Below are 18,675 nucleotides of genomic sequence, written 5' to 3' on the forward strand. Positions count from 1 at the left end.
TGACAGATCCAGAGAGAGGGGGACAGACCTAGAGAGAGGGGGACAGACCCAGTGAGAGAGGGATAGAGATCCAGAGACAGAGAGAGGGCTGGAGGCAGCCCTCCAAGGACATACTTCAGGACTGTCATCAACAGCGCTGCCTCTGCTGCCACCTGCTTCTCTGCCCTCCTGTCTTATGGAAATTAAACAGAACCACCAAGGAGCGGAATAGGGGGTGAGCCAGGGTGAGCCGTACAGAGCTACAGCATGAGGGATTGGGGTTAGGGCAGCAGCAGCACTTCCCCGTGGGAGTGGGGAAGGGGCAGACTGTGGAGGGAGGAGAGGAAGAGACTGCGGCCCTGGTGTCCCCAAGCCCCTCCTCTCCTACCCAGGGCTGGGGTTCCTTCTCCCAGTTTCTCAGTCTCCCGCTCTCCCAGTCTCTGTCTCCTTGTCTCTCTCCTCTTCTCCCGTCCTTTCTCTGGCTCTCTCTTCTCCGAGCCCCCTGGACACACCACGGACCTCCTCCCTGGCCATCTCCAGGAGTCACCTGGGAATCTGGAGTCTCCTTAGACTCTCCCCTCTCTGAGCCTCGATCCCCCCTCTGCAGGATGGGCAATGCGCGCTGGGGGCGGGGGATTGTGGATAATGGAGAAACAGTTAAGCTAGAGGGTTCCAGGACTCAGGGTCTTGGCTGAGTCTGGGGGTCCCCATGCCGGCGGGCTCTGCCCCCCCGTGACTGTCCTGTGGTGAGGCTGGCCCTTTAAGGCAGTCGGAGGGGAAGGGGTCTGGAGGCCTTTCCCTTCATCAAGGCCGGCGCACCCCAGCTAGGGGTTTTGGAGCAGAAAATTAATTTAAATCACTTTTTAATTAAAGACACAAAGCTCTTTGGTCTGCCCCACCCCTACCTCGCCCTCAGCCAAGACTTGGGGTGAGGAATGCAAGGATTAGGAGTCCCTGCCTCTATTTGCTTTTGGGGTGGGGGTGCATGCTAAGGTCCCCTTAGCCCAGGCTGATTCTGAAACCTAGAGGAGCAGGTGCGGCCTCATCTGACGGCCAGTGGTGCAGGGGCGTGGACAGAGCAGAAAGGGAGGGAAGGGGCACCTGGGATGGCGACGGGGCTTAACTGGGGTGGGAGGGAGGTAATTCCAATGACGAGTGTGATTCAGAGAAAGGCAAACAGAGAGAGAGAGACACAGAGACAGACGGGGGTGCGGGGAGAGAGAGAGGTGCAGACAGAGCGAGACAGACAGGAGGGGGAGGGAGTGGGGGACAGGAGCTCGAATAGAGACCCGGGAGTCGTCCCTGCCACCCCCCAAACAAGCGCAGGGGGCTTGGACTCTGAAGCATAAATCTTCTCAATTAAAGAAAGAGATGAGATGTTGGGAAGGGAGAATTAAGAATGTCTGGGAGAGAAATTGATTGGGGGAGGATGCCGGCGGGGACGGAGGGAGGAGGAAGGGGAGGCTCCGACTTTCTGAGGCTCTTCCTCCAGTCTTTCCCTCTGTCCCTCCGTCTGTTTGTCTTTCTCTCTCTCTCTCTCTCTCACTTTCCTCTTCCTGGCTGTCTCCCTTAAATAGTCCTGGGACCCTTCTGTTCCCAGGGGGAGGGAGCAGGTGGCAGCCAGGCCTTGTGCTGGAGGGGGTGCCTGTGTCTCTGCATAGCGGCTGCCTCCGTTGGTGGCTCTTCAAGGGTGGTGCTTGGGCCTCTCCGTGAAAGTGTCTGGAAGCATCTTCCCTGCCCAGCTGAGTGGCCCCCGGCTGGCATCAGAGTGACCCCAGCTCCCAGCCTGCAGGGGTCTCCGCCCTCTAGCCCTGCCCTGCACCTGTTTTACAGACGGGAAGCGTGGAGCCCTCTATGAGTAGATCTGGGGGACCTCGCGGGTCTCCCCAGCACAGGCTGGGCGATCTCTCAGCGGACTGGCCCCTCAGTGCCCCAGCCTGAGCACCGACCGCTGGGGCTATGCCCACCAGGCAGCCACGCCCACCGGGGATCCTCAGTGGTCCCCAGGATCCCCTCTGAAAGCCTGCAGGAGCAGACCGAATGAGCGAGGATCCACCTTGGGTTCCTCCTGTCCTCTCTCTTGGGCCTGCTAGCCCCGTGCCTCAGTTTCCCCTCTTTATCAACAGCTCTGTGTCTGTCTGCCTCCTTCTGGGGGCCCAGGTGTGGTTCCTCCTCCTCATTCCAGGCTCTCTCTAACTAAGAATCTGTGTCTCTGCTCAGGAGGGTGGGGGAAGAAGGGATCCTAAAAGACAGGCCGTCTCTGTCTCCATCTCCGCCTGGACTGTATCTGTCTGTCTGTCTCCTGGCTGTCCTTTTTCTTTCTTTTTTTTTTTTTTCCTGTATCTCTGTATCTCTTTGTCTGGATGTCTTCTCTGTCTCGTCTTTCTTATCTCTCTTTCTATCCATCTTGATCTCTCTCTCCAGGGGCCTCTGTGTCTTCTCCCTCCTTTCCTCTCCCTCTCTCCACCTCCCTGTGCCCGCTCGGTCCCCTCCCACCGTATCCCCGCTGGGCTTCTGTCCCCCTGGCTCTCCCCCCTCTCCTCCACCGGGGCCTGTCATAAATACATCGCCCCCTCCCCATCCTCCCACTGCCTGGCCCAGCTCCAGGAGAAGGAAACATTTATCTTGGCGGGGGCCCCCACCCCCGCGCCCGCCCCTCCGCCCACCGGCCGCGCCATCCATTACCCGAGCCCAGACTCCGGTGGCTCATTTGTCACCGGCCCTGACAAATGCCTGCCACCCCCTTCCCCTCCCGCCCCACCAAGCAATCATACCATTAGCCACGGCTCAGCAGCAGCGGGGAGGACCTGGCCTGACCCGGGCGGGGGGCGGGGCACAGGCTGCGGCTCCCACCGAGACCCCTCTCTCCCCCTTTTCCTTCCATTTCTATCTCTCCTTGCCCTCCCTGTCTTTTTTGTTGGAATCTGCTTTCCTTTGCCAGTTTCTCGCTGTGCCTCTGGGTCCCGTCTCTGGTCCGTCCTCCTCCGCCTCCTCCTCCTCCTCCTTTTCCTCACCCTCTCTCCTTCTCTCCTTCTGTCTGTCTCTCTCTCACGGAGTCTCTTTCCATCTCTGACTCTGTCTCTGTGTCTGTCCCCTTCACTGTCTATCTTTGTTGCTGTATCTCTCTATAACTCTGTCTCTTTCTCTGTCCCTGTCTCTCTGTCTCTCCCTCTCTGTCTCTCCATCTGTCTCTCCATCTCTGTCTCTCCATCTCTGTCTCTCCATTTGTCTCTCTATCTCTGTCTCTCCATCTCTGTCTCTCCATCTCACTCTGTCTCTCCCTCTCTCTCTGTCTCTCCATTTCTCTCTGTATCTCTCCTTCTCTCTCTGTCTCTTCATCTGTCTCTCCCCCTGTCTCTCCATTTCTCTCTCTGCCTGTCTCTCCATTCCTCTCTGTCTCTCCCTCTTGCTGTCTCTCCATTTCTCTCTGTCTCGCCATCTCTCTGTCTCTCCATTTCTCTCTCCGTCTCTCCCTCTCTGTCTGTCTCTCCATCTCTCTCTGTCTCTCCATCCCTCTCGGTCTCTCGCTCTCTCTCTGTGTCTCTCTCCCTGTCTCTCCATGTCCCTCTGTCTGCCGTGGGCTCTGTCGGCCCAGCTGTGCCTTTTTAATCTCTGATCTCTGAGCGCACCCTCAGCGTTGGCCTCACTGGCTTTGTGTGCTGGGAACCGGGTGAGGGACTTGCCCTGGTGCCCTGCGACCCCCGCCCCGCCCTGCTCCCTGGCGCTGTGTTCTGAGTTTCTGGGCTTCCTCCGTCTGCATCTTCTCTGCATCCTGTCTGTATCTCTGTCTCTGCTGCCTCTCCGGCCCCTGTGTTTTGTTCTTGGCTCTCTGCCCCCTCTCCAACTTCCCCTCCTCTTTTTGTGCCCCTTCTCCACCCCCTCCACCATCGTGTTCCCCCTCTACTGACCCCACCCACCCCTTTCACTCTACCACCCATGGCATTCCCTTCCCTGCACTTCCCAGGGAGAGAATTGCAGGGAGGGAATGAACAGGAGGCAAACGTGGTGAGGAGAGAGTGAGGAGGTACCTTGGGAGGTACGGAAGCCTGGAGCCCCATGCTTCTCTCCCTTGGCCATGTGTGCCTGGAAGTCCTCCCTAGTGTCTGATTTCAATCCTCAGAGGGACGGCAGAACGTGGAGGAGGTGCCAGTACCAGCCCTTCCCGATTCCCTGGGAGAAGCCGAGGAGGGAGCTGGGGGCATCAAGCCAGGAGAGAGGGTAACCTGGGCACAGTCAGTGCTGTGCTGGTGCCCACGCATTGCCTTACTGGAAGAGGGAGGTAGTAAGACCCCCGTTCTGGGAGGTAATCATAGCAGAGGCTGTCTCTGACCCACTCATACCACCTAGGACCTAACAGCATCTCTCACGCTGGCACCTGCGACCCTTCCCTGAATGTGTTCCGGACCAGGGTGGGAAGCAGTAGAAATCAGCACCCCTAAAGGAGTCCTGGGCCACCATCAGACAGGAGTTAGTGGGTAAATAACCCAAAGTTTTCAGGTGGGGCAACTCCAGAGTTCCCTGAGAGGCCCCCAGCAGGATTGAGACCTCGTTGTCCACAGGGTGACCTGCTCATTCAACACCGCCTTTAATATTTATTTGAGATGGAGTCTTGCTCTGTCACCCAGGCTGGAGTGCAGTGGTGCGATCTCAGCTCACTGCAGACTCTGCCTCCCGGGTTCAAGTGATCCTCCCGCCTCAGCCTCCTGAGTAGTTGGGATTATAGACGCCTGCCACCATGCCCGGCTAATTTTGTATTTTTAGTAGAGATGGGGTTTCACCACGTTGGCCAGGCTGGTCTTGAACTCCTGACCGCAGTTGATCCGCCCACCTTGGCCTCCCAAAGTGCTGAGATTACAGGTGTGAGCCGCCGCGCCCGGCCTCAACACCACCTTTAATCGTTTTCTTTCCCATCTCCCTCCAGTGCCTGCTGGGATCACCTCCCAAATAAACTATTTCCCTCCCATCCTTGCTGTGGGCTGGCTTCTGTTGGTGCTCAGTCTAAGGCAGTGGCCAGTGGGGACATGATGGATGGGCAGAGAGGAAGCAAAGGGAAAAGAGGTACCTCTCGTGGTGGTGAATCATATGTGTACATGTGGCTAAGCTGTGCTGCCCTGATGTGAAGTGGTTGTGTGTGTGTGTGTGTTTGAGACAGGGTCTTGCTCCGTTGCCCGGGCTGGAGTACAGTGGTGCAATCTTGGCTCACTGCAACCTCTGCCTCCCGGGTTCAAGTGATTTTCCCACTTCAGCCTCCTGAATAGCTGGGACTATAGGTGTGAGCCGCCACGCCCAGCCATTGTAAAGGTATTTTAAAAATGAGATTAACATTTAATACCTGTTGGCTTTGAGTGAAGTAGATTGTATGGGTGAACCTTATCCAATCAGTTGAAGGCCTTAAGAAAGACTGAGGTCCCTCCAGGAAGAAGGAGTTCTGCCTCCAGATGACTTTGGGCTTTGCTTGGGTTTTGTTCATTTGTTTATTTTTTGAGACAGGGTCTCACTCTGTCACCCACGCTGCAGTGCAGTGGCATGATCATGAGTCACTGCAGCCTCAACCTTCTGGACTTAGGTGATCCTCCCACCCCAGCCTCTGGAGCAGCTAGGACTACAGGTGTGCACCACGTTGCCTGGATAATTTTCGTTTTTAGTAGAGATGGGGTCTCACTGTGTTGCCCAGACTGGTCTCGAGCTTCTGGGCTCAAACAATCCTCCCACCTTGGCCTCCCAAAGTACCTGGGATAACAAGCATGAGCCACCATACCCGGCCTGTGAGGCTAATATATATTCATTTAATCCTCACGACAACCCTGTGACATAGGTACTATGAGCATCATTCTCACCCATTTTCCAGATCAGGGAACTGAGGCACAGAGAAGGTCAGCCGCTATGCTATGCTGCCTCCAAGGACAATGCCAATCACTCCCAAGCTGACCCCATGGAGCTCTTTGCATCCGGGTGAGAATCATGACCTTTGGGGTGAGGGGACGGGACAGATGTGAAAGCCCTCATGTTTTCCAAGCCCCAAGCTCTCAATGTGTCCCTCTTTGAAGCTGAGATCTTACTCATCTTCCTGCGCCCAGACTCTACACCCCCTTTCTTTGTTTGCATTTGTTAAGATGAAGGTGTCCCAGGCTGTGCGCGATGGTTCACGCCTGTAATCCCAGCACTTTGGGAGGCTGAGGTGGGTGGATCACCTGAGGTCAGGAGTTCAAGAACAATCTGGGCAATGTGGTAAAACCTGTCTCTACTAAAAATACAAAAATTGGCCAGGTGTGGTGGTGGGCGCCTGTAATTCCAGCTACTGGGAGGCTGAGGCAGGAGAATCACTTGAACTCAGGAGGCAGAGGTTGCAGTGAGCCCAGATCGTGCCATTGCACTCCAGCCTGGGCAAAAGGAGTGAAACTCCATCTAAAAAAAAAAAAAAGATGAAGGTGTCCCTTGTCCCATTCTATACCCTAGACCTCATCCTGTGCCATCCTTGCCCTTCTACCTGTGAAACTTTAGGCGCGTTGCTTCACCTCTCTGAGCCTCAGTTTCCTCTTCCGTGGAATGGGGTGATGTATGGAATTGGCAATGGGTTTAAGGAGATCATGCTTGGGGGGGTCCCCATCACTGCCAGCTGCTGTTAGCACAGGCCTCACTTGCTTTCCTGTGCCCCTGTAGTCAATGCCCTGCTGCTCCTCTAGCAACCTCCCCTCCTCATATCAGGACTCTCCAAAGAGTGAGCTACATGCCCTGACTCAGTTTCCTCACCTCCCACTGCAGATCAGCGCACCTTCTGCCCCTACACCTTCCACGAACCTGTTCTCATCAAGGCCTAAAGCCAAAGGTTGATTTTTTATTTTTATTTTTTTTGAGACAGGGTCTTGCTCTGTCACTCAGGCTGGAGTGCAGTGGTGCAGTCTTAGCTCACGGCAGCCTCGACCTCCTGGACTCAGGCAATCCTCCCGCCCCAGCCTCCTGAGTATCTGGGACTACAGACACATGCCACCACGCTTGGCTAACTTTTAAAGTTTCTGTAGACACAGGGACTCGCTATGTTGCCCAGGCTGGTCTTGAACTCCTAGGCTTAAGCGACCCTCCTGCTTTGGCTTCCCAAGGAGCTGGGATTACAGGCGTGAGCCACCATGCTGCGGGCCTATCGTCTTGACCTGGGACTTCAGGTTGGGTGTGGCCAGTGGGAGGAAGTGGCAGCAGACTAGCAGGTGGGAGCAGAATGAGGTTGAGGCGCTTACTCTACCGGCGCCCACCATCCCCAGCGCAGGTTGGCGATGCCTTTAGTCTTCTACTCTACAGACCCAGGTACCCAGGTCTCTGCAGCCTCGGGTGTCTCTGCTCACCCCTTTTAGCTCAGGTATGGCAACTGCTCCCTCTGCTGCTAGACATGGGGTACTGCACCTTCCCTCGTTTTACCCAACCCTGCCTACTCCTTAGTAGCCCTTTCACCCAACTCTCCCTGGCTACTCCGTTTGAATGAACACACTACCTCTCTCCTGCCCAGATGCTGTCCCTGAACTCCCTCACCCAGCCCCATCCATTCTCTCTCTCAACCACTCCCTTCTCACTATCGCCCTCCCACCCCCCTACTCCCCTCTTCCCTCCTCTGCTGCCCCGTCCCTGCTCCAGCCTTGTCCCTGGTCTCCCAGCCCCCAGTAGCCAGGAGGAACGTCTGATAAATCAGGTGATATCAATCACCTGCCTCCTTCCCTCACTTAAATCCCTTCCAAAGCTCCCCTTTACTCTTAGGATAAATTCGAAGCTCCCTAGAGTGTCTGATAAAGTCTCTTACGATTGTCCTCAAGTTCACTCCCCACGCACCCCGTACCTCGTTCATGATAACCATTTCCAGGGCCCTGAAAAAGCCTTATCTCACAACTCCACACCTTTACACAGGCTGTGTCCTTTGGCACAACACACACACACACACACACACCCCTCCTCCTGTAGGATCTGAGAAAATGACTTACTTTATTTAGGAAACCCCATTAACCCCAGCTCTTTGGCTCAGGCAAATGAACGTCTCTCTCTTTTGTGTTACCAGGATGCCCGAAAAGAGGAACAGTTTGTTACTCATGCATGGGGGCGTGCCTAGTGGAAGGCCCTGATTGAAGCAGGAAGGCGTGGCTGAAGCACGACTGATGAGTGGGGGTGTGACTAGTGGAAGAGCTAGGCTGATGGATGGGGGCGCGGCTAGTGGAAACCCGTAATTGACGGATGAAGGCGTAGCAAGTGGAGGAGCTTGGCTGACTAATGGGGACGTGGCTAGGGGAAACCCAAGACTGACGAATGTGGGCGTGGAGACTGGAGGGGCGTGGCTAGTGGAAGCCCGTGACTGATGGATGGGGGTGTGGCTAGTGGAGGAGCGAGGCTAATGGTGGGGGCGTGGCTAGTGGAAGAGCTTGGCTGCTGGACCCGGGCGCTGCTGCTGTATGTGGGTGTGTCCCGCAGACGACCGCGGGCCGCAGAAACCCAGATTACCTGGTTTAACAGTTGCCCAGATCTCAGTCAGAGACCTTATTAGCCCCCTCCTCCTGAATCCCAGCTTCCCACGGGACTGTTTTTCAGGCAGAATTTCAAAGTTTTATGGCAACTTTTACAGAAATCACATAAAAGAGACAGTGACTGATGATGAGCCGGGGGAGAGAAGGGTAGTGGGTAACGGGTCTGGGATGTTGGGGCTGAGCACAACAGGACGATAGAATGCTGAAAACCTGTGGGAAGCAGAAAGTTATGGGGGTAGCTGGGTCATCCTAGGGGCCCAAGGAGTGGGTGGCACTGCCCAAATGTGTCCTTTGGGCAGGAAACATCAACAGTAAGAAAATGCAGATGGCCTACCAACAGATGGATGGCCTCCAAAGTTAAAAATGCCCACCCAGATCCCTTGGCCCAGTCCCATCCCCCCACCCACCCCCACCCCCCATCAGGCAGAGATGTGGCAGCATTTGCTGGCTTGTAGCATTGGTCCTCTGGGACCCTCGGTCTCCTCTTCGAGGGTCCTGCCCGGATTAGCTGGCACTGAGGGCAAAATGAACCTTCCAGATTGTCAGGGGAGATCAGCTGGACTCGCTTTGATTCCCGGCCTCCTCCCCAAAGCTGGTTCTCATGGCTGAGGGAGTCTGCTGCCCTCTCAAAAGTTAAGTCTGTCACCCCCTTTTCCCAAGACATGCACCCTCCCGTGTCCCCCCTCCCCCAAACACACTATATACACACACAGGCCCCTCCCTCCAAGGCGTGGCTAGGCTCTCAGAGGTAGTGGAGGGCGAGTGGGGGCGCTGGAATGTCTGAAGTTGCAGGTTCAAAATGTGCCTTTTCCAGCTAAGCCCTGGGACTGAAACCCCAAACTTCTCCCCTCCCGTCTCCGAGCCTGGAGAATGAGTGTCCTCCCAAGAACCCGAGTGGAGGGATTGGAAAGGTGTGCGGCCTCCTCGCGCACACACCCCCCCGCTCCTCCCCGCCGGGGCTGAGCGGAGCTCCCTGAGGGCTGGGGGGAAGGGCTGGGATCTGAGACGGCCTCTGACAGCCTCCTTCGAGGGTCCCCCAGGGAGGGTAGGTTCTGAGGCATGGGGTGAAATGGGGTGGGGGGTCACTAGGGGAAGTGAGACTTTGGGGGAAGAGCCAGGTTGGGTGACCAGGGAGAGAGACCTTAAAATCCCCAGGATGGTTACTGGGGGTGGTTCCCTTGGGAGGGGACTGGGGTGGAAATTTCCCCAGGGGTATGGACGGTCACCAACAGGATGGGCTGGAGTTGGGGTCACCGCAGGGGAGGAACCGGGGAGGCTCCCGAGAGGGAGAGGGAAGGCTGATCTACTGGTGACAGAGGACAGGGGCAATCAAAGCCCGGGGTGGGGGCGGAGAAGGGAGGCCGAGTCTCAGGAGAGGAGGCCGAGTCTGGAGGGAAAAGGAGACCAGGGTCCAAGAGCAGGTGCAGCTGAGTCCCTAGCCCCGGGCGGGCGGTAGGGACGAGTCTCTGCGCAAGGCCCTAGAAGCCCCGGATGTGGCAGTACGCCTCCAGGCTAGCGAAGAGGATGTACAGGAGCCAGAGGCCCAGGAAGAGCGCGGTGGTGGCAAGCTTGGGTCCGCGCGGGCCGCCCAGCTCGCCGCCGATGTGCGGCCGGCGCCGGTACAGCAGCACGGCAATGCCCACGAAGGCGAAGACGGTGAAGAGCGTGACGGAGAAGGCCAGCGTGCCAGTACGCACCTCGAAGGGGCGGCCCTGCACCGCCCAGTACACGGCGGCCACCGACCAGGCGACACCCAGGCCGAGGAACACGTTCACCGCGTTGGAGCCGGTCACGTTGCCGATGGACGCGTCGGCGCATTGGTCCTGCAGCGCCGCCACCTTGCTGGCGAACGTGTCTGCGGGGCAGAGGCACGCGGGTCGGAAGGGCTCTGCGCGTTACCCACAGGGGCGGGCATCCGCCTGCTCCCGTCGTCTGCTTTCTGCGGGCAGTGTGGGCTCAAGGCCCCTGACCCCAACCCAAGAGGCAAAGTCCATCACCACCCCTCCGCCTGCTCGCCACTGAAACCGCTGCCAGCTTTCTATGGCACCCGCTGCCTGCTTTCTGTGGGACTCATTCTCTTCTATGGGACTCACTGCCTGATTTTTTTTTCTTTCTCTGAGACGGAGTTTTGATCTGTCAGCCAGGCTGGAGTGCAGTGGCGTGATCTCGGCTCACTGCAACTCCCACCTCCCGGGTTCAAGTGATTCTCCTGCGGCAGCCTCTGAGTAGCTAGGATTCCAGTCGCCCGCCACGCCCTGCTAAGTTTTGTGTTTTTAGTAAAGACAGGGTTTCACCATGTTGGTCAGGCTGGTCTCGAACTCCTGACCTCAGGTGATCCACTCGCCTCAGTCTCCCAAAGTGCTGGGATTACAGGCGTGAGCCACTGCACGTGGCTACACTTTTTGTTTGTTTTGTTTTGAGACAGGGTCCTGCTCTGTTGCCCAGGTTGGAGAGGAGAGGTGCAATCATGGCTCACTGCAGCTTCATCTTCCCCAGCTCAGGTGATCCTTCCACCTTGGCCTCCCTAGCAGCTGGGATCACAGGCATGTGCCACCACACCCAGCTAATTTTATTATTTTTTGTAGAGACAGGGTTTCACCATGTTGCCCAGGCTGGTCTCAAACTCCTGGGCCTAAGCGATCCTCCTGCCTCGGCCTCCCAAAGTGCTGGGGTTATAGGCGTGAGGCATCGCGCCCCACCTGCCCCCTCATCTTAATTAAAACTTTAAGGTTTGGCTGGGCATGGTGGCTCACACCTATAATCCCAGCACTTTGGGAGGCAGAGGCGGGCAGATCACAAGCTCAGGAGTTCAAGACCAGCCTGGCCAATATGGTGAATCCCCGTCCAATATGGTGAATCTCCATCTGTACTAAAAATGTAAAAATTAGCTGGGTGTGGTGGCAGGTGCCTGTAGTCTCAGCTACTCAGGAGGTTAAGGCAGAAGAATCGCTTGAACCCGGGAGGCAGAGGTTGCAGTGAGCCGAGATCATGAGATTACTGCACTCCACCAAAAAAACCCAACTTTGAGGTTCACTGGCCTCGTTCCTGTCATGTCCCCCAACATAGTTCCATGGACTCTTCTGTCTGGTTTCTTGGGGGATGGGGCATCAACAGCTTGTTTCTATGGAACCCACTGATTGACTGGCTTCTCTCACATTCGCACTGTCTTCCTGGGAACCCCTCTCCCCACAGCTGTCTCTTCCCCACCCTGCCACCCTCTCTCTATGAAATCCATTGTCTGCTTTCTAGCATTTCCTGCCACCTTAGTTTTATGGGACCTTCCATCTGGGTGCTTTTGGGGACGATTCAATTCACATCTTGCAACTAGGGGACCCACTGTCTAGCTTCTATTATGCCCCACCTCCATATTTCTCTGAGACCTACCACATGGGCGCTGTGTGACTCCACCCACCTCATTTCAGCAGGATCCTGTGTTGCCCCTGCCTGGCTCATCTGAGATCCTACCCCACCAAGCCTACCCCACCACAGTCTCCCAAGGTGTTACCAGGGATAGAGGTGCCCAGGGCCACGAAGACAACAGCATTGACAGAGTCCTTGAGGCCAACGGTGCAGCCGAAGTGGGAGGCGAGGTCCCCAATGAGGGCGGTGAGCAGGCCGATGACCAGGATGGAGACGCCAAAGCAGGCCCAGCCGTGGCAGTACTCGGTGGGGGGCACGCAGGCAAAGAGCACCTTCCAGAACACCGTCAGGAAGTGCATCACGTAGTCAAAGCACGACGGCAGCCGCTCCTCCCGGGACCCGTCCTCCTCCTCCTCCTCGTCCCCTGTGGGCACACGACCCAGCTGGGGCACACGCTCAGACTTCTTTCCTTGCCTACCGAGGCCCTGTTTTGTCTAACTTCCTGACAGCAAGTCCCACTGAATGAGCTGCTTTCCCAGAATCCCTTGCACCTAAATGTGGCCAAGTCAACTGCTAAAAACAGTTACTTTCCCAGAATCCCTTGAAGCTAGGAGCATGAATGGGCCCAGGTGAAAAATATTTACTTTCCCAGAATCCCTTGGATCTAAATATGGCTAAGCTAAAAACAGTTACTTCCCCAGAATACCTTGGAGCTAGGAGCATGACTGAGTCTAGGTAAAAAAAATTTACTTTCCCAGAATCCCTTGCACCTAAGTGTGACCATGTTAGCAGCTAAAAACAGTTACTTTCCCTGCATCCTTTGAAGCTAGGAGTGTGAATGGGCCCACGTGAAAAATATTTACTTTCCCAGAATCCCTTGCACCTAAGTGTCACCATGTCAGCAGCTAAAAACAGTTACTTTCCCTGCATCCTTGGAAGCTAGGAGTATGAATGAGCCCACATGAAAAAGATTTACTTTTCCAGAATCCCTGCACCTAAGTGTCACCATGTCAGCAGCTAAAAATAGTTACTTTCTCATAATCCCTTGAAACTAGGAGTGTGAATGGGCCCAGGTGACAAATATTTAGTTTCCCAGAATCCCTTGCACCTAATTGTGGCCAAGTCAGCAGCTAAAACCCATTACTTTCCCAGAATCCCTTGAAGCTAGGCGTATGAATGGGCCCAGGTGAAAAATATTTACTTCCCCGGAACTGCTTGCACCTAAATATGGCCAAGTCAACAGATAAAAACGGTTACTTTCCCAGAATCCCTTGAAGCTAAAGGAGGCCACATCTGCCCAGCTAAAAATATCCAGTTTCCCAGGATCCTTTGCTGCCAAGGACAGCCATACCCCTAGCTAAAATTATTCCTTTTCCCAGAAGCTTTCACAGCTACCGAAAGCCAGTCCGCAGCTAGAAGTATTCACTTCCTCAGATTCACTGCAGCTAACCAGAGCCACGGTCTCCACTAAATGTACTCACTTTCCCAGAATCCCTTGCAGCTAGAGGGCTATATACCCAGCCAAAATTAATCACTTTCCTAGAGTCCCTTGAGGCTAGCAGCAGCCATGGCCTCAGATAAAAATATGGTATTCACTTTCCCAGAATCCCTTGCAGTTGGCAGTTGCCATATCCCTGGCTATATACTTATTTTGCCAGAATTCCTCCCGTGAGTGACCATCTGACCTAGTCTGGCAATGAGATAGAAACAGAGGGTTTCTGGAAAGCCCTGGCTTTCCTGATATGGGCATTGGGTTACGGATGTGTTTTCTGAGCTTTGTAAAGGATGCCTCATGCTTAGAGCTGTACCACCTATTGTGACCTAATTTGACCAGGCTTTGATCTGCAGTGACTTTTTTTTTTTTTTTTTTTTTTTGAGACAGAATCTCCCTCCATTACCCAAGCAGTAGTGCGACCTCAGCTTACTGTAACCTCCATCTCCTGGGTTCAAGTGATTCTCATGCCTCAGTTTACTGAGTAGCTGGAATCACAGGTGTGCACCACCCCACCTGGCTGATTTTTTTGTATTTTTACTAGAGACGGGATTTCACCATGTTGGCCAGGCTGGTCTTGAACTCCTGGCCTCAAGTGATCTGCCCTCCTAGACCTCTCAAACTGTTGGGATTACAGGTGTGAGCCACCGTGCCCAGCTGACCTGCAGTGGCTTCTGTAACCTGAAAGCCTTAATGCAGTGTTTTGTTTACCTCACCCTAAGCTGATTAGTATAAAGCAATGAATGAGAATCAATGACCACACTTGTGTGTGGCACGCATGACATCTGGAAGGATGCTGAGAACGAACGTAGCTCCTGACCAGTCACTGCTGAGCGCATCCCTAACTGATGTAAGACACAGCTGAGGTCAGAGCAGGGAGGCCACGCTCTTTGGGAGTGAGGGGTCTGCTATTACTGCATCACTATGTCAGTTGGGACTTCTGCCTGCCCTGCTCCAAATCCTTCCTTGGTTCTGTACTACCTTCAAACCCAGGCCCAAACGCCTAGGCTTGGCATTCTGTAGACTCTGGCTTCAGCTGACTTCCCCAGCTGCTCCCCTCTACAGGGAGGCTAGTGATTATGCCTGTCACTCTGAAATCACCTCTCTGGTGTCCAACCCTGGATGCACTGTGTGATCCTGAATCAGTGTCCTTACCCCTCTGGGCTTCTGGGTGCCTATCTGTGATCAATAATTGGACCTGCTTCGTGGGAAGCTTGTGATGACCGAATGAGGGCTGTCAATGGTGCCTCGGACACCTCCAGAGTTATTACTATTGTTTTGATTGTTATTACTGAAGGCCTTTTTTTGGTGCCTGGGAGAAATTCAAAGATGCTCCATGCCAAGTCCAGCCTGCAAGGAGCTTACAGTAGGAAGGGAGGTAAAGGAAGTACAAAAGCACCTCTGTGTGCAAGATGGGACCCGACTCATCCCCTAAGGGAGCGAGGACTGCCCTTCTTGCTCACCCCTCCAGCAGCTCTGTGCTCGCACAGCAAAGAACCAAAAGGCATGCTTTTGGTTCTTTGCTGGACAAAGCGCAAAGTGACCAAGCTCTGGATCCAGACACTGAGGATACATTAATTAAAATGAGTTCACACAGGAAATAAATTTTCAACCATGTCTGGCACTCAAGACATGATAGGGTCAGCCGGGCACAGTGGCTCACACCTGTAATCCCAACACTTTGGAAGGCCGAGGTAGGCAGATCACTTGAGGTCAGGAGTTCAAGACCAGCCTGGCCAACATGGTGAAACCCCATCTCTACTGAAAATACAAAACTTAGCCAGACATGGTGGTGGGTGTCTGTAATCCCAGCTACTCAGGAGGCTGAGGAAGGAGAATTGCTTGAACCCAGGAGGCAGGGGTTGCAGTGAGCTGAGATTGCACCGCTGCACTCCAGCCTGGACGACAGACTGAGACTACGTATCTCAACAACAACGACAACAAAAAAAAAAAAAACAAAAGAGAGAGAGAGAGAGAGACATGATAGGGTCACCATTGTCATCATCAGGATTATTATTACTGTTATTGTTATGTTGTTATTCTTCCTCCACCCCGGTCTAATCACCTGATCTAACCACCTGGTTTCTATAAACCCAGGGCCCAATGTATGCTGGGTCTCCGTGACCACCACCTCACACCTCGTTTCAGTTCCGCCTCATCCTCTATCTCCACTAAGTCCCCAGAGGAAATGTTCCGAAGCTCAAAGAGCCCTTTGCCGTCTCCCCATTGTTCATGGAATGAACCTCAAAGGAGCCTTTGCAGGGCCCAGGTGGGTTTTTTTGGCGACGGAGTTTCACTCTTGTGGCCCAGGCTGGAGTGCAGTGGCACAATCTCGGCTCATCGCAACCTCCGCCTCCCGGGTTCAAGCGATTCGCCTGCTTCAGTCTCCTGAGTAGCTGGGATTACAGGTGCAGGCCACCATGTGCGGCTAATTTTGTATTTTTAGTAGAGACGGGGTTTCTTCATGTTGGTCAGGCTGGTCTCGAACTCCCAACTTCAGGTAATCTGCCCGCCTCAGCCTCCCAAAGTGCTGGGATTACAGGTGTGAGCCACCGCACCCGCCCTCTCCTGCTAGTTTCTGCAGCCTCTGCCCACACTCTATCCAGCCTCTCCACTTTCCTCCCACAAGCTCTCTCTAGCTCCAGGGGCTTCCCCCATTCAAAACCCTCCATGGCTCCCCAGTGTGTTCAAAATGCCACCCAAACTCCCTGCTGTGGCCCAGAAGGAACAGCGTGGAAATCTGCCGATTTCCAGCCTCGTCCTGGTACCTCTTCCTCCCGCCCAACGCCAGGCACCCACCCAAAAAATGTGCCATAATTTCGCACACTCCAGGGCTTCTGTGCTTGGCTGTCCCTCTGCCTGAAACACTCTCCCTGTCTTCTCCCTCCTCCTGGCTGACATCTTTTCCCATTTGAAGACTCAGCTCAGAAGCCACCCCCTCCAGGAAGCCCTCCCCGACTTTCAGGCTGGATCAGGAACCGCATCACGACTTTCCTCTGGGTCTCCCATCCCAGCCCTGCCTACTCTGGGTTGTCTCTCTCTTGTGACATGTCTGTCTCCCTCACTGGACTGTAAGCTCCATGGGGACAGGGCTAGGAATGTCTCGATCACTTCTGTGTCCCTGGCAATGTCTCACACAGGGTGAGGCCCAGAAAATCCCTTAGAAGTATGTCAGAAGAATGTGGCTTCAGAGGGAGATGCCACTTTGTTTCTACTGGGCAAACAGTCTGGTGTTTCTAGGCCTGCTGCCTGGTATTTTTCCAGCCCCTAACCCTGGTTTCTTTTGATCCCGCTTGCCCAGTTTCTTTGCAACCACAATTCCATGTATGCCTTCAGTCCCCAAGAGCTGGGGCCTTAACCCTGATGTTATGTAAGAGACTGAAGCCCTGAGCTCCGACCTCGGGCCTTTTCTGCACTCCCTGTGGGACTTCAGGCCACTCTCTCCTCTGTCTCTGACCCTCAGTCTCCCCAATCCGTATCACAAAGGGCCAGTGTTGGCTTCCAAGACCGTCTGTGGGTCCAAGTGTCGTAGTGTCTCTAGCCACAAGGGGGCAGTGTGGGCCTGTCTGAGGCCAAGGAGGGTGATGACCAGCGCAGGTGGGAGAGAGCTGGATGCTCTGGCCACTGTCTCCAGGGCAACGGAGGAACCCAGGCTCTCTCTGGGATGACCACGCGATTTAACCTGTTCCCACCCTCCTGATGCCTGACGCTGTGAGAAAGCCCAGGCTGGGAACCCTCCCGGTTCAGCCAAGAGCCAAACATAAACCCTCCCAGCTTCCTCCCAGCAGCTCCAGCTGCCACCTCTCCTGTCTCTGCCCTTTCTATGTCCCTGTATACCTACCTCTCCATCTCCCCGGCCCATTTCAGTTTGCACCATTCATTCTGTCTCATGTCTTCTCCATGTCTCTCTGATTCTCCCTGTGTATTTCTGTGTGTGTGTCTCTCCTGTTTGTATTTTTCTTTTAGAGACAGGGTCTTGCTCTGTTGCCCAGGCTGGAGTGCAGGGGCACGATCACGGCTCATTGCAGCCTCAAACTCCTGGCCTCAAGTAATCCTCCCTCCTCAGCCTCCCAAAGCACTGGGATTCCAGGCGTGAGCCACCGTGCCCGGACTGTTTCTTTATCTTTGTGCCTGTCTCTCCATTCATTTCTCCCCCTTTCCCTATGTCTCTGTCTCTCCATCCTTCTCTATTCTCTCTCCTCCCTCCCCACTTACCTGCGCTCACCGTAATTGCCTCTAAAAACTGCTCCCTCCATGAATGGGTCCCGATTACCAAGGCCAAGTTCGTTTTCTTGATGAGTTTATCCACTGTGTTCTGGAGACGAGAGGGTGGGGGAGAGGTCACTGCCCCTGAGCCAACCAGGGAATCTCCATGTGGGGTCCTGGGTCGGGGGCTCACAGCCTGTGCACAGGGGTCCTCAACTTTCCACACCCCAATTCTGAAGGCAAGTGAGGAAAAGGGAGGCATGTGCTGTCCGTGGTCCTGACGCGGGACCCTCGTTTGGCCTGCCCTTGGGAACCTTGTGGCTCCCCACTTTCCAGACCCTCCCCAAGGAAATGACCCAGGCCAGACTCCAGGAAGGTTAGGCCCCAGAAAATCACCTTAAAATCATACGACTCCTCGATGATGACCTCCAGCCGGCAGTTTTCCCCAAGAACTGGCTTGCCCATCTCTGCTATCCTTCGAGCCTCCTCCTCCTCGGCTGTTAGCTTCCTGTCCCCATCCCCTGCAGCATGAGGGATGGGGGTTAGACTCCCGGGAGACCTACCTAACTGGGCCTGTGATGCCTTTACTACCTGTCCCCATAGTTAGAGAGAGCCTATCTGTTCTTCCTCTGGGAAGCTCCTTGGTGACTCCTCCCAGCCTCCCACCTGACCACCATCTCTTTCAGCCCCAAGGCCCAGCTCCCACAGGCTGGTCCATGACCTTTAGTTGGTGGGCTCTGGGGTTCGTATGGGTGGAGGCTGTGAGACCTTAGGCAATGCCTGAGCCTCTCTGTGCCTCAGTTTTCATATCTGTAAAATGGGCACAATAATTAGCACCTACCTCATGGTATGGTTGTGAAACTTAAACGAGTTAATTCATGTGAAATGCTTAGAACAGTGCCTAGCACGCAATCAATATTCGATACATGCTGTTATCTTTATTATTATCACCAACATTATCATCATTGCTGCCACCCTGATAGGGGAGGCTGGGTCTCTACATTCAGTTTCTGGAAACATCCTAGAGTGTGGTTGAGGTGGTGAGGAAGGGGGAGGACACCCGATTTTGGCACAAATCTTGGAACCAGACCCACCTACATCCTGGTCCTGAGCTCACTTCTCTCCCCAAAGTATGCTGAC

General features: G+C 54.7%; 1 protein-coding gene across 3 annotated transcripts in view; it reads right to left on the reverse strand.

The window, feature by feature from the left end:
• Window positions 1–8,538: 8,538 nt before the first annotated feature.
• The window catches only part of SLC8A2 (solute carrier family 8 member A2), a 43,614-nt gene continuing 33,477 nt past the window's right edge, over window positions 8,539–18,675 (reverse strand). For 2 of the 3 annotated variants that reach the window (XM_030913658.1, XM_030913659.1), the window contains 4 exons: window positions 17,932–18,056; window positions 17,545–17,644; window positions 11,983–12,261; window positions 9,545–10,332 (listed from right to left, as the gene is read on the reverse strand). In XM_030913658.1, coding sequence (XP_030769518.1) covers window positions 9,956–10,332; window positions 11,983–12,261; window positions 17,545–17,644; window positions 17,932–18,056 — 881 coding nt within the window. In that variant the 3' untranslated portion in view covers window positions 9,545–9,955. Of the gene's footprint in view, window positions 10,333–11,982; window positions 12,262–17,544; window positions 17,645–17,931; window positions 18,057–18,675 lie in introns of all 3 variants that reach the window. The other variant, XM_030913657.1, reaches the window with a different exon arrangement.

The sequence above is a fragment of the Rhinopithecus roxellana genome, chromosome 12 (genome assembly GCF_007565055.1).
Source record: "Rhinopithecus roxellana isolate Shanxi Qingling chromosome 12, ASM756505v1, whole genome shotgun sequence".
NCBI lineage: Eukaryota > Metazoa > Chordata > Mammalia > Primates > Cercopithecidae > Rhinopithecus > Rhinopithecus roxellana.